The 13,767-nt window shown below is 38.2% G+C and overlaps 3 protein-coding genes and 1 non-coding gene across 7 annotated transcripts; 2 read left to right on the forward strand and 2 right to left on the reverse strand.

Annotated features, from left to right (window-relative positions):
• Window positions 1–378: 378 nt before the first annotated feature.
• Window positions 379–450, forward strand: TRNAE-UUC. The gene has a single exon. It is a non-coding gene; the product is annotated as a tRNA-Glu (tRNA).
• LOC18053232 lies at window positions 446–2,788 on the reverse strand. Its single transcript, XM_024190991.1, has 4 exons — window positions 2,521–2,788; window positions 1,473–2,098; window positions 862–1,377; window positions 446–772 (listed from the first exon to the last, which is right to left on the reverse strand). The coding sequence occupies exons 1-4, from the start codon at window positions 2,786–2,788 to the stop codon at window positions 644–646; spliced, it is 1,539 nt and encodes a 512-aa protein (XP_024046759.1). The 3' UTR covers window positions 446–643.
• A 2,683-nt stretch (window positions 2,789–5,471) lies between these two features.
• On the forward strand, window positions 5,472–6,809 carry LOC18053233 (transcription repressor OFP5). Its single transcript, XM_024191777.1, has one exon. It carries the CDS (start codon window positions 5,517–5,519, stop codon window positions 6,807–6,809), a length of 1,293 nt encoding a protein of 430 aa, XP_024047545.1. The 5' UTR covers window positions 5,472–5,516.
• A 4,447-nt stretch (window positions 6,810–11,256) lies between these two features.
• LOC18053235 (heat stress transcription factor A-4a) lies at window positions 11,257–13,767 on the reverse strand. Of its 4 annotated transcripts, none has more exons than XM_024191604.1 (3): window positions 13,410–13,767; window positions 12,453–12,981; window positions 11,257–12,361 (listed from the first exon to the last, which is right to left on the reverse strand). In XM_024191604.1, the coding sequence occupies exons 2-3, from the start codon at window positions 12,666–12,668 to the stop codon at window positions 11,366–11,368; spliced, it is 1,212 nt and encodes a 403-aa protein (XP_024047372.1). In that variant the 5' UTR covers window positions 12,669–12,981; window positions 13,410–13,767; the 3' UTR covers window positions 11,257–11,365. The 4 variants fall into 4 exon arrangements, with proteins under 4 accessions (XP_024047372.1, XP_024047371.1, XP_024047370.1 ...); XM_024191603.1 differs by having other exon boundaries at window positions 12,453–13,188; XM_024191602.1 differs by having other exon boundaries at window positions 13,088–13,767.

The raw sequence follows: 13,767 nt of genomic DNA on the forward strand, positions 1-13,767 counted from the left end.
TTGTTGCTTTGCTTCATTTCATTTGTCTGATGCATGTTATTCTTCTGGGATTTTCTATACGAAAATTTCATCAAAGTAGTGGACGGTTACTTTCATGAAAATGAAAAGAATACATATGACATATGATAGACTAAATACTTGATATTTGTGACTATTACTCCTTGATCACTCGTGAAATTTTGACCTTTCACTTTACTTTTTCCCCTTATTTTGTTGAATTTGTTGTCACCCCTCACCATTATGGCTATTACATACAACGTCTCAACTTTAGATTGATGCAATTCATCTTTCAAAAGAAAAGAAAAAAATAGTGGTGCAATTTGTAAATTTATTCGATATTTATATGATTAAGATACATTAGGCACATTTCTCAATTGATCCGTTGTCGTCCAGCGGTTAGGATATCTGGCTTTCACCCAGGAGACCCGGGTTCGATTCCCGGCAACGGAAATTTTTGTGCATTCCTCATTTTGAGGAACTTCCCCTTGTGTAAATATCTCCGTTGATTCTTAGAACATAATCAAGCCAATAGATCTTTTCGAATTGAAACAAATTACAAACCTGCAAGGTATTGGTCCTCGTGATTCTTTGCCGGGGGGGAAAAAAAAAGAACATCTACTCTCGTTTCTTGTACCATCTTTGTTCATTTCTTTGTCACGAGAATGTCAAAGTCACTGACAGTCCACTTAGCGACTTGATCAGGGTCCTTAAAGATCTCAGTCCCCAGATCAATAGACGTCCACTGCCTTCTAGCCGGTTTAGTGCCAGGATCCTACAACAATAGCAAACAACAGGCCAATGTTAATTCCAAATTCAGCAACCGTGCAATATGATTAAATTTTGAGAATTTCAACATCAAACCTGATAAAAATAAAGTGATTGTGACAATCTTCCAACGTCGAGCTCCCAAGTTCTCTGATCACCAATCCATCCCTCTCCTTGTTTAGTGGGGTATCCATATTCACCCCATACGGGATGTGGCAAAATTTGCAGTATTTCCTGAGGCTGAGGATTGCTATATGGATCGCACAATGTGCTAGGCATCTCTAGATACTCTGCATTGCCAGGGGAACAGTGCAAGTGATATGCTGAATAAGGGAATCTGGAAGTGTCATTGCGATGAACGCGAGTGCCATCGGGGAACGTGTGATAGGGCGGGCACATGCTTAGATGATCCGGACGACACCATGCACTTGTGCTTGGATTTATGATCATTTCACTGTAACGTGTAACGTCTGATGTTACATTCCCATCACAAGGTTCTCCATTGTTCTTCCAGCAGCTGCCCATGTCCATTAGGTAGAATTGGCTTTTTGGACCCCCACCTTTGATCACATTCAGAGTGAACCTTACTTTAAAGTTTGGTGATTCTGGTATCTTCACAATGCGTGGTGTTAAGTAATTCAGTCAATGTCAAACAAATCGTGTTGCTTGTAACTTAGTCATAGTGTGTATAAGAAAGAATTGCTTACAATTTTGGACATGCCCCTGCTTGGGTAATGGTAGCCACCAGACAGGCCATGGGTCGCATCTGATCTCAAGTAAAGCATCAGCCAAGGATACTTTGTTGAAGTCTTCAATACATGATGAAACATCCAACTTCCTTTACCAACTTCTTTCTCCCAAGAAACAGAATGATACGAAAAGTCCCCCGCAAATAATCCTCTACTTAAATCAGCATTCAAATCCCACGAGCCATAAAATCTTCCCTTGAGAGTAGTCCTATTAGCTCCTTGTAATGTTGTGTAGTCATGAAATATCTTGGGTTGGTTCATGCACCCAATTCCAAAGCAAGGGAATCCACTATCAGGGCCAAATGGCCCTACTTTATGGCCATTTTTAGGGCACTTGGCTGCTAGTGTGTCCATGTTGCCACTCTTGAGCATGAACATCCAAAAATGCCAAGGATTTGGGTTGTCTGCAACTTCACATTTTGAGCCCAAATACCGTTCCTTTTCTGCTGCATATAGGTCTACATCTAAAAGGGCCTTTTGTGGCACCCCAAGAAAAGGGTCTCCTACACTTAGCTTGTTGTCTTCCTCTGTGACTCTATGAACCAATGTGTAGGGTAGCTTGTTGCAAAGGGAGCAGTTTTTTCCTGCACATAAATTAATAGGAAAAAATAAGAACACTTTGTAAAGAACAAATATTTGTCACAAAGAAAACTGATGCATTTTTTTGTAGAAACCAATTTCGCTCATGCATTAGCATATTCCAAGTCCCACTAGTACAGGATACGGCATGTATAGTAGCCAAAAATAAGCCTTGAAGCTTTTTATTTATGCCTTTAATGCTAACACAGAATTTAAGACTTGTTTAATCATTGAAAAAAAATGGACAAATAAATGCAGCTTTTTTACATCAACTCCATGAACAAGAAAAAGGACCTAGACCATTCCAGTTGATCACATATTTAACCGCGTTGTGATTGAACTACGACGTAGATGAAAAAAAAAAACCAAGGTGAACACACATTTTCTTTGATAAAAAAGAAGGCGGAAAGGGAAAAAGAGAAGTTACTATATGATTGTGGAGACGCCTTGTATATGTCAAAGCAATCTGCGGCTCTTGGGCTGCCCATGTGAGGAACTTCCTCTCCTACCTCGTTGCACTGATTCCATGACTCAATGGCCAACCTTAAGCTATCCCTTTTCATTCCAGGATCACCAACTGCTGATACATATTCAGTTACAGAACTTGCACTCAAGCACACATTACAAAGAAACACCAAATGCAGAATAATAAGAACATAAAAACTGCATTGTTTCTTGTGTTTAAAATTAGCCATTGATGAAAAATGTAAGCTAACTTGAGAGGATGTACATATTCTATAATATCCAGGATTTTGCCTTATATGTAGGAAATAATCCAATAGCTTGAATGAATGTGGGAAAAGAACTTATTTGCCATATCTTTAGTAGAGATTGCTTGAAACATTTTTTCTTACTTCATAATGTATTACAACTTTCTCTGTCTTATTTGCCTTGCTGGTGCTAATTAATATGTCTAAGTAAGCTGTACAACACTAAATTAAGGTTACTTTAACTTAATCTTGCCCTTTGTTGGGTGCAAATTCTGTTTCATTGACGGTAGTTTGATGCTTAAGCTTTTGTTAAACCTTGACTTTCCCACCAGAAAAGAAAAGGACAAATCTAATTATTCTTGCAGAAGTCCCATTTTCACACCTTGGAATATGCCAAAACATTTACGAAAATAATACTGAATCGGAAAACTGTTGGTTTTATGCAGCAATTGAATATTAGCTTACGCATGATCCTAATCCTTGCTGTTCATTCCACGAACATACAGTAGTAACTCACTCATGTGCCGCCTTTCTTTCTGATGATGTCTGATGCAGTCAAATCAAAGCAATAAATTTTAATCCCCTTATCGGCGCAAATTCTACTTCATAGATGGTGGCTTGTGGTTTTTTGTTGCATCTTGACTTTCCTACCAGAAAAGAAAAGGACAAGCCCATTTGTTCGTAAAAGTCCATATTTTCTGCTGTGAACTTTTACCACATCTGTTTATCCAGTCTGTGCAAATTGTATAATGGTAACATTGATACGACATGAAGATGATGATCATTTTTAAATAGAAAATGAAAAAGAAATGTAACCCTAACCTTTACCTAGCACTGGCAGCAGACTACACTTTAGTTTCAATGATCACATGATTACTTAACCTCTCATTTATGACTATCGTAACATAAATTCCGAGCCTGATAAAAGCATACACCTAACATCTTTCTTGATTTCCATGTATTTTTCTTGTGTGGGGATCATGCTGATTTTTTATATACGACCGAGACTCTCAAGACCTAATGAAGTTAATTGGTATGCACCTACAAATCATAATTTTACTCACTCAACCACTTTTATTAGGTATCTCCAATAACAGTTAGGATAAAGCGGTGGACTTACAATCGAAGCGATGCCTTCATCAATCATCATTTCAGAAGTAAGGATGAAGATAGTTGATACTGTCCTTGAGGTGCAATCCTTCTTTCCAGAGGTTGGTACGAAAATTGCCATCCTGGTAGGCTTGACATGCACTGTTCTATTGGCTCAAGCAAGTAAACTTATGATGACTTTGCCCTTTGTCTCGTTGTCTTATATTTATTTTCTTCTTTTCCTCTTTTATTTCCAAATCGTGTTACGACCACATTTAGTCCATGTAGTGCTTTCTTCTCGCAATCCATCATGAGAAGGGAAAATCAAGTTGAGGATTAGTCAGACTCAGAATCAATCTTCTTGGCTCTTGTGGTCGTCGATAAGCGAAATTAGGCAATTTCTACAATTTATTGAACTTCCAGTCTAAAGAAACTTGATAGGCAATGATTAATAATTCAAAATGCAAGTTGCTGGAATGGCACATGATAAACATTGAAAAGCACATTCAATAACCATTAGAGGTTGCACACACAAGGGAGAAAAAGATACTAATTGAAGCACCGATGACCGAACTAATGTTGAACGTTTGTAAGGGCTAAAACTGCTAATAGATGTAATATTAAACAAGCTTGGCCCCCCTTTTTTGCCCTTTTTGGGCATGAAAATAGCTTGGCTCAGGGCTCAGGCCTAGTCCCGAGCGAAAATGGGAAGATCTTTTTCCCCAACTCCAGTTTCGGCTGCGGTTATTGATCTAATGTCTAAACCCAGCTAAGTTCTACTTCTAATGGGCCATTCTTAAATCCTTTCGTCAATTCAGCCCGAGCCCGACCCCATCAAATTTCATTGGCCACTGCGAAGAGTCTATATCAAAGTTTTGACTAAAGGAAAAAGACAAAAATCAAAGAACCTAAACTAAAGCCAAAAAGCAAAAGGAGGAAACAATAAACCAATTTGGCACAAAAGGGAAATAAATGATTAAAGAGAGAACATCCATCCCCAAATCACTAAAATGCAAAATCCCTGAGATATTACAGAAAAAAAAAAGAAAAAAAAATCCGAAAAAGAGATAATGCCAGACGTCACTAAAACCCAGATAAAAGAAGTGCCAGTTCCAATCATCCAAAACTGCCAACATCTCACAGCCAAGTGGCTGTTACAACACAGAGACAAAATAATGGCATTGTTGATGTTAAAGAGACTGACCCACTTTGCTTAAAGTAAGTTTCTTCTCATAAATGCACTTAAGATGTTCCTTAACACAGAGAACAAAAGACCAAGGGTCCCCCCCTTCAGCATAAATTTCTTTACGAGTACAAACCATAAAAGTAGAAAAAAGTTGCGAAGTGGTCACAGGATTTAGGGCGGGGTTTTCTTTTGAACACATACCTAGCAGGAAAACAAGTAAGAAGCCCACGTCCCTATTTAACAGCCTAACTGTCCCATAACTGCTAGAACCCTCCACTATCACCCATTATTATTATCATAATACTATTCAACTCAATTCAGTTTGTTAAGTGCAACCCAGGAGAAACAAATCAGAAAAATACTCTTATACAGGCAATTAGCAATATAGAAGAAAGTTTTACACTTTCGTTAGTGCCGTGGTAGCACTAGCAGCAAAAGATGAAGTGGGGAAGAAAGAAACTTTCTTCTGAGTCTTCTCGCAATTCTTTGATCGCTCATGTCTTTCCTGTCTCATGGCTTTCCAAGTTCAAGCAGAAGAGTAGGGATGTGGAAGCAAAACCAGCGAAAGTGAAGCAGGAAGGTAATCGAAACTCACCCGCAAAATGTGTCGGTGTCAGTGGCAGAGGAGGTAGATTCTACGGTGGTGAAGGTGATGCTTTCTGGAGGCTATCATTTGGTGAGGAAGGTGGTGATCAAGGAAAGACTAGTAGGGGTGATTTGAGTTCAGTTTGGTATGATCATTCTGATGATAAGCTTGACGTTCCACCTTCAGTTTGCCGGAGCTGTGGATCAAATGCTACCACGCTGTCGGGAAATGAAGAGATTTATAAGTTCAATAACTTAGTTTCGGATGCAAGGAAGATGAAACAGTTGCAGAAAAATGTGGAGATATTTCATACTCAAGGGGAAGCAGTTACCAAGACACTGAGAGTGACAACTAAGGAGGAGCGGAAATTGAAAAAAATAAACGAAAGAGTTCCAAAACCGAAAGAGAAGTGGTCCAAGCTAGAAAGATCTCGAGAGGGAAGAGAGGAAAAATCAAGAAAATCATTTGAAAAGGACCATTCAGAATTTGAAACAATTCCAATGATAAAGAGGGAGAACTGCAAGTTAATCAGAGCTGCCTTGAAGAAACATCACTTTGTCTCTTCCACAGATTCAAGAAATTCTAATTTGACAACAGTTAAAGAGGATAATGTACTCACCTTCCAGAATTTAAATGGAAACAACGAAATTTCAGCAGGAAAAGTTAGTTCCGAGTGGGAAACATTGAAAGAGATGAAGCTCAAAGAGGTAAAGTCAAAGAGTGAGAACCAGAGGAAATCTTTGTACATAAGCAGGGAATTACAGACTAGAAAGACAAAGCAGATAAATGGCAAAGTCAAGGTTGGCTCTCCAAGAATAAAGGCTCTTGAAGACATGAAGAAAGCTAAATTGATGAAGATGAAGAAGGGAAAGGAGAAAACATCAGAGGGAGCAAACCTAGAGAGCTTTGCTGTTGTCAAATGTTCATTTGATCCCCAAAAGGACTTCAGAGACTCAATGATTGAGATGATCCTGGAGAAAAGGTTCAGCCAGCCACAGGAGCTCGAAGAGCTCTTGGCTTGCTATCTGACATTGAATTCTGATGAATATCATGACCTCATCATCAAGGTATTCAGGCAGGTATGGTTTGACTTGAACCAGGCTTGCTTTGATGAATTACAGAATGCAAACTATTGCCATAATTAATTAGTGTTTCAAGATGATGGTAATCATATTTTCATAGATACTAGTATTTCAATATTAGGCTTCTAACTTCATCACATCGCAATCTTTGCTTCAGAATCAACATCTGTGTGGATGCATCATGCCTGTGTCCATGTTTTAAATCATTTGTCTGCGGGTGCATGATCATGCTATGCATTGTACCATCATCTTCCCTCTATCGTAGAATGGAAGGTACTAAATAGTAAGTAGAATCGTTAAGGTCGTAAACAGTACCATCTATTATCTAACTACTTAGTTACTATGAGCGAAAACAACATTATGCATGATGCCTCTCAACCTTCATGAGCTCCATTCAGTTGTCCCATCATCGTCAGCGTTGACTGTCGATAGCAGTGCATGTACCAAAAAGAAATAGAGAAGGTATGAGGTCGCTTCATTTCCAAGCTAATTTCTTATTGCGACCAAGCCCTTGTTCAGCATCGAAGTGCTGTAATTTAAAAACTAAAGTTACTGTAAAATTAAAAAAAATTATAATTATAAAATAAAACTTAATAGTATATAGTAAGAATAACTTTTAAATAATAATTTTAATAAAATTAATAAATATATAATAATTTTTTTATTATATAAGTGTAAAATCAAATCAGCTTAAATTTTAAGTTATACCTACTAATATTTACGAAACACTTTAATATTGTATCTTTCCAACCTCAACCCTAAAAAAGAACCAAGAACATTGTTCTTGGAGAGCTTCCCAATATATCCTCCTTTCCTTTGTTACATACGCAAAAGAGGATTTTTTTCCCATTCCCCCAAAAGTTCAATCCACCATCAAGATATATTATTGTTCTGTTTCACTCAACTGTCAAAGGCTCGAAGATCATTCCTCTGAAAAACCATTGCATAGACTTTTGTACATTCTACAATCTACTGCGCCTGGTTTTAGTAAGCCTTACATCAATTGATAAACCAAAATCTAGTGTCAGCCTCCAGGCACCTGAAGAATTGGAACTTCTTTAAAGCAAAACTAGTGTTCATACTGGATTTACAGTACTTATCGACTAATCAAGATGAGCCAGAATTCTAAATCATCCTCTTGCTAACTCGAAGTGTAACGTTTGCACAAAAAATGATTCCTTCACCAAACAAAAGCTCGTGAATTATACCATTCATTTCTATCATGCTACAGCCAAGCTCGTTATTTACTCTTTGTACCCTCGTCTTTCTCTCCACTTCACATAACATCATTCCATCTTTCAACAGATGCAAACATATTTGAAAATTAAAATAACCAGCGCTATCTTGGGGTAACTGCTGGACCTTCCTAGCTGCATGTTCTGCCATCTCCAAATTGCATGGTTTTTGCAAGCACCCAAAATTGACTCCCAGCAGAGTTTCTCTGTGGCATCGCTCTCACAAATTCCTCAGCCTCCAGTAGTAATCCCGATTGACCAACTAAATCCACCGTACAGCCATAATGCTCAACCGTTGGTTGAATCCCACATACACCATGGGGTCAAACATTTAATGCCCCTGACGATATGCAGAGACAGAGCACTGATAGAGGTCAGTACATTGGGCTTAAAATCCTATGCCAACATCTCCGATTATATGTCAATGAATGTTTTCCAAATCCATGCGTACTTAAACCCCCTGAAACTGTAGAATTCCATGTGGTAATACCCTTGTTCTTAGCACTTCTGAACACTCTCTTAGCCTTCTCAATGTCCCCACATTTAGAATAGATGGCAACAAGAGCAAAGCTGTAAAACCATCTATTCCAGCCCCTTCTAATCTATATAATCGGGAACCCATTCACCCTGGCTTGAAGCTCCAATACAAGCAGAAGCAGATAAAAAATTCGCAACTGTGCAATTATCAGGCATCACTCTGCAGATTCTCAAACAGCTCTAAAACTTCCTTAAAAGGAATGGCCCTCGTGTAAGCAGAGATCACAGCATTCCATTAAGCTCCATTCTTCGAGGACGTGATATCAAAAACTCGTCTTGCCTCTTAGACTAATCCGGCATTTGCGTACCCTGACATCATAAAATTCCAAGAATCCACATTCTTAGCCTCCATTTCATCAAATAAATCTCGTGCTATTTCAGTCATACCCTTTTCCACATAAGCACTTAGCAAAGCCACCTCTTTTCGGCATCTCAACAAACACTTTTACGTGCAGTTTCGGTATATCCGGTTCTGCATACAAATTGATTAAAATGAACTTTGAATACATAAAATCATAACCAGATCCAATTTTTTAACAAGTGGCCATGAATTTGCATCCCCTCTTTAAATCCAACAAAATTAGAACATGCTTTTTCTGCAAAAGTGAAAATATACTTGTCAGGGAAAACACGGCCATATAACTTTAACATTTGGAGAAAGATCAGGAAAAGCATCTTGAGGGCTGAGGCTGTTGCATAAGCTCTAACGATGGCAATAAAAGTGAACGAACCTGGGTTGTGAATGCAAGTGAAAATGGAGTGAGTTTAAGAGAGTATGAGGATCAAGGTTGGTGGTGGCAAAAGTAATGAGCTTGCTCGCAGCGAATGTGCTGTTAAACTTGCCAGTTTTGAGCGTATGGGCGTGAGATTGTTGGATTTCAGTCGGGAAACATTTCTTTCCGTGAGACAATTGGACTAATTTGGCAGATGAGCATGAGCCTGACTGCCTCAGATAAGACTGCACTAATTTGGTAGATTAGCTTTACTTCATGAGCATGAGACAAGACGGGCCTGAAAATGCTCCAACGATTGTAAGCCTTGAAGGCTGTAAAGTGCGAACAACGAGGCGTCCCGTGACCGGGGCTTATAACTGAACCACATTTATTCAACAAGTCCGGTCCGAAACCAATAGCAATCAGTGTTTTAAGGAAAACATGTTAAAAATGTTTATACATACATCCGTATCAACATCAAGGTAACTTTTTGAAACCTGCCTTCTGCGTTCATTATGCCATTGCCATTGCCAGCACATCTGGGTTCTGGGCTGCAGTTGTAACTGAAATCTTCATGAATGAGGTAGGATGAAGGTTGCAACTGGTAGCGAGAAGGTAGTGATTAAACTAATAAAACTAGAACTAGCTACATACCAAATGGGCAAAAACTGTCGGTACCCTCTCAGTTCATCCAATAAAAACATTAACAAACAACACTACAATTATCTTTATTCTTTACGTTTTAGATAAGTGAGTTTGTTCCTTGCTGAAATAAGAAGAGCATGATTATGGATAAAGCCGTGGAGAAAGACAAAGCCGCTCGCTCATGCCAAGCTGGCTCATTCACCATAAACACTTTTGACTGATTTACTTTTTGCCCCTCTCCCCGCCCCCACCCCAACCCCCGAACATGAATATTGTTCCAGTAATTAATCTTTAATCCAAAATGTATGACAATTGTGTGATGAAAAAAGCAGCACTTGGACATACATAACCTTACACATTTTTGCATTGACTTTTAAAGCCATATAACTTAATCCAATCACAGGTGGCATGATAACCACCAAGTCTCAGTGGAGTCCACCACTTGCTAAAAGCATTATTCACACAGAACAGAAGTTCAATAAAATTTGGAAGTTAAACAGTACTCTTCTAGATGATCAGAGAGAGCCTGTAGCTACAAGCATAAAATATTCCACTAAAAATAAAAAAGAAAGAAATGCAAGCAACAGCAAGTTTCAAAAGCCCAACTGGTTCTTTCAATAAGCACATACTAATCTACGCACTTCCAGAAGATAAGAAAAGGAGTGAACCTGCTTTGGTTGCAGTTCCCAACACAACTTATGCTTTACAGCTGCATTGATACACCATTGGAGCCCTGAGAAGGAAGCTTAGAACATCTGAAGGAACCCCTATGATGCATCTCCAATTAAGGTGGAAAGCAAGAGCAGACCATCAAAGAAAATCTAAGGCATTCAAATTTAAAAACATTTAAGAAGAAACATTTGCCAGGCCACTTATCTTTGGTGATTATCAATCTATTCAATGTAAAACATGGTCGGTCAAACTCCAAACCTCACTGCATCACTGGCAATGGAATTTCAAAATGATTCTGGACCATGACGATTGCTAAATAGAAAAGCATAAGCCATTAAGTAAAAAATTTGGTAATGTGACACAGGAAAAAAATTTAATGGGTTAAAATCGAGACAAGAATAAGATGAGAGTTTCTTTAGTTTACATATCGTATTATATTAGGAATAGAAAATAGCCATAAATGACAAATCATCAACTGAGAAAGAAAATTGACAATGCAGTGTTTCCCGCATAACATGGCAATGGGTAAGAGCTACTGTTATCAGGAGGACATACTAAGCATCACTTAGATACTGGTGTAACCACAAAACCAATGTATGTGCAACTGTGCTTGCCTATAGTGAATGCTACTCTTTGATAACTGATGAAGCAGAAATAAATGAATGATGTGCCCCCGCGCATGCACACGCCAAAAAAAAAAAAAATAAATAACTTAAAGAGGGAATCTCTATTTATTGTCAAATCCAACCAATAATACCCAAAAAAAAGTAACGTAAGATACTAAGGCATTAAAAGCTAGGAAAACAACCAAACAATATCAAGTCCTCTCTGCAGGGGTAAGATGGCCCATCTGTTCTGCAAGACTATTTACATTCCTCATATTCCACCAAAACTTGCCATGATCGGCAGGTTTGTTTTCATTCTTTTTGCCATCACATTCCTTTCTTTCTGACTGAACTTCCTGGGCGTCAGAAGAACCAGGATTCTCAGTCAAAAATTGTTCCCAAAACACATCATTGACCCCAGCTTGCACAGGAATGGTGGTTGCAGTCTCTGGCTCCTTTGAAGGAACAGGCTCTGTAGCAGCAGTCACAGCAGGCTCTGAGTTCATGTCAATTCCAGGAGATTTAGGGCGAGCATCAACATTAAGTTGTATGCAAGATATAGCTGGACTATCTGCACAACTTGTAGATTCATCCAACTCCAAGCTTGAATTAGGTTGGAAGCAACTTTGACCAACGTCTTGAACAATATTCTCCCAAAATGTCATGGAGGACTCCAACTGCTCAAACTTCTCCATGTTCGAAGAAGAAATATCAGCACTATCAGCACCTCCTACAATTTGGGAAGTCCCCATCGGATTGTCTTCGATGTTGGCTTCATCATAGAAGTAATCAATTCTTGGCAGCCTTCTCTTCCTATCATGATTCTCCAAGTGCACCCCGAAATTTGACTCAAGTCCAGGTTTTTGCAAGGCTCGACCTACAAAAGACACCATCTTCTGCTGCCTCTGTTCCATCAGTTGAAAACGCTCCCTCAAAAGCTGCATTTGCGACTCAAATCCTTGCCGCTCCTGCTCATGTCGTTGTAACTCCAAAAGAAGTATTTCTTTTTCTTTTTTTAACCTCTCAATATCATCCTTGAGACCTTGTCTTTCTGATTCAGTTAATGGAGTTCCTTGTCCATGTAGATTCTGATTAGAATGGCTATGAACTGGCTTTCGTCTATGGATGTTCTTCAAACGTTCAGGCTGACCTCTCACAAAATCTTCATTTGCAAATTCCCATTGTTCAGGATCAACTTTTCTAAAACCCTGTTCAAATGTAAAATTAGTTCATTATATGTATACACAATAAAGTAAAAATGAAATAATGTTGACCGAGCTAAATAATACAAAGGCTTACATATGTGTTGAGCTGTCTGATGAAGCTTGAGAAGTTATTGTGCTTAAAGTATTTTGGTAACAAATCCCTAGCAAAATCTGGTGGATTCCACACAATAAAGCTCTTATTACTTGAACTCCAGGACACAGTCGAATTTGTCGAAGGATCATCTACCATCTCATATGTTTTTGCAAGAAAGGGAGGAAGTGAATTTGAACTACCTTGGCCGTCATCCATCACAAACTAAAGGATCCAATCACGCAGTCCCCAAACTCAATACCCAAAACTAAACCATAAACCAGTGCAAAATCCTATTTCCAGGGAAAGTCAAACACTTAATTTTCTTCAATACAGCAACAGAATCTAAGCTGGAAAGCTCAAACTTCTGATTATTAGTAAGCTCAATCAAGAACAAACCCTTCTATCGTGTTCATTGACCTCAGAAAGAAACCAAAACCTTAAATTCCCATCAACCCAAATCACAAATTTCCAAACGAAAAGCTCCGTATCCTCAATCAACACAAATCAGATAGCATAAGCATTCTGGAGCCTATTCCAGCAATAAAAGCAAAAAATAAAAATAAAAATAAAAATAAAAATAAAATCCAAAATTCTTAGCAGCAACAATTTTTAGTCAAGCACCAATCCTTTTTTACCTCAAATTCAAAAGCAATTGGGAACCCAGATCATAAATCTCACAAAAATCAATCACAAGTCTCTATAAGCATAGCAGCAGTCAACACTCCTAATCACTGCACTGATGCCGCGCCAAACAAATTAATTAAAATTAAAATTTTAGAAAAATAGTAATAAAAATTTTGTCATTATTTGTTTGAACCCACCAGCCTATTTGGCAATCCGCATACCGCAATATTTAAAAAACAATAACAATTGACGAATTCCCAAAATAACAAAGAAACCCCAAAAAAAGAACGAGGAACTAAAAGCAAGAATCTTCAAGTGTTTTGAGCTTTTCACCTGAAAGGGATATTGCGCCAGAAAGTTGGCTGGTTCCCGTTTCCCTAAACGGTTCGTTTGGTCCTTTCCTTTTATCAGAATTTTTGGGATTCGCTCTCTCTTTCTCTAGTTTCTACTTTCTAGAACCGCGTAGATTGATTTTTTTTCAGAAATTTAGGGGGGGGTTTTATTTATACACCTTTTTAACTGCATCACAATTTAATATTTGCAAATAATTTTACATATTACTTGCATTTTTACTAAATTGCAAAATATATAATAACTTACTACACTACGAACAGTCATAATATGCATAGCTGGCTCCATATAATTGGTTACTTCCCTCTTTTATTTTATTTATTTTTTTATTTTGTTGTAA

Source organism: Citrus clementina, unplaced genomic scaffold (genome assembly GCF_000493195.1).
Source record: "Citrus clementina cultivar Clemenules unplaced genomic scaffold, Citrus_clementina_v1.0 scaffold_2, whole genome shotgun sequence".
Lineage (NCBI taxonomy): Eukaryota > Viridiplantae > Streptophyta > Magnoliopsida > Sapindales > Rutaceae > Citrus > Citrus x clementina.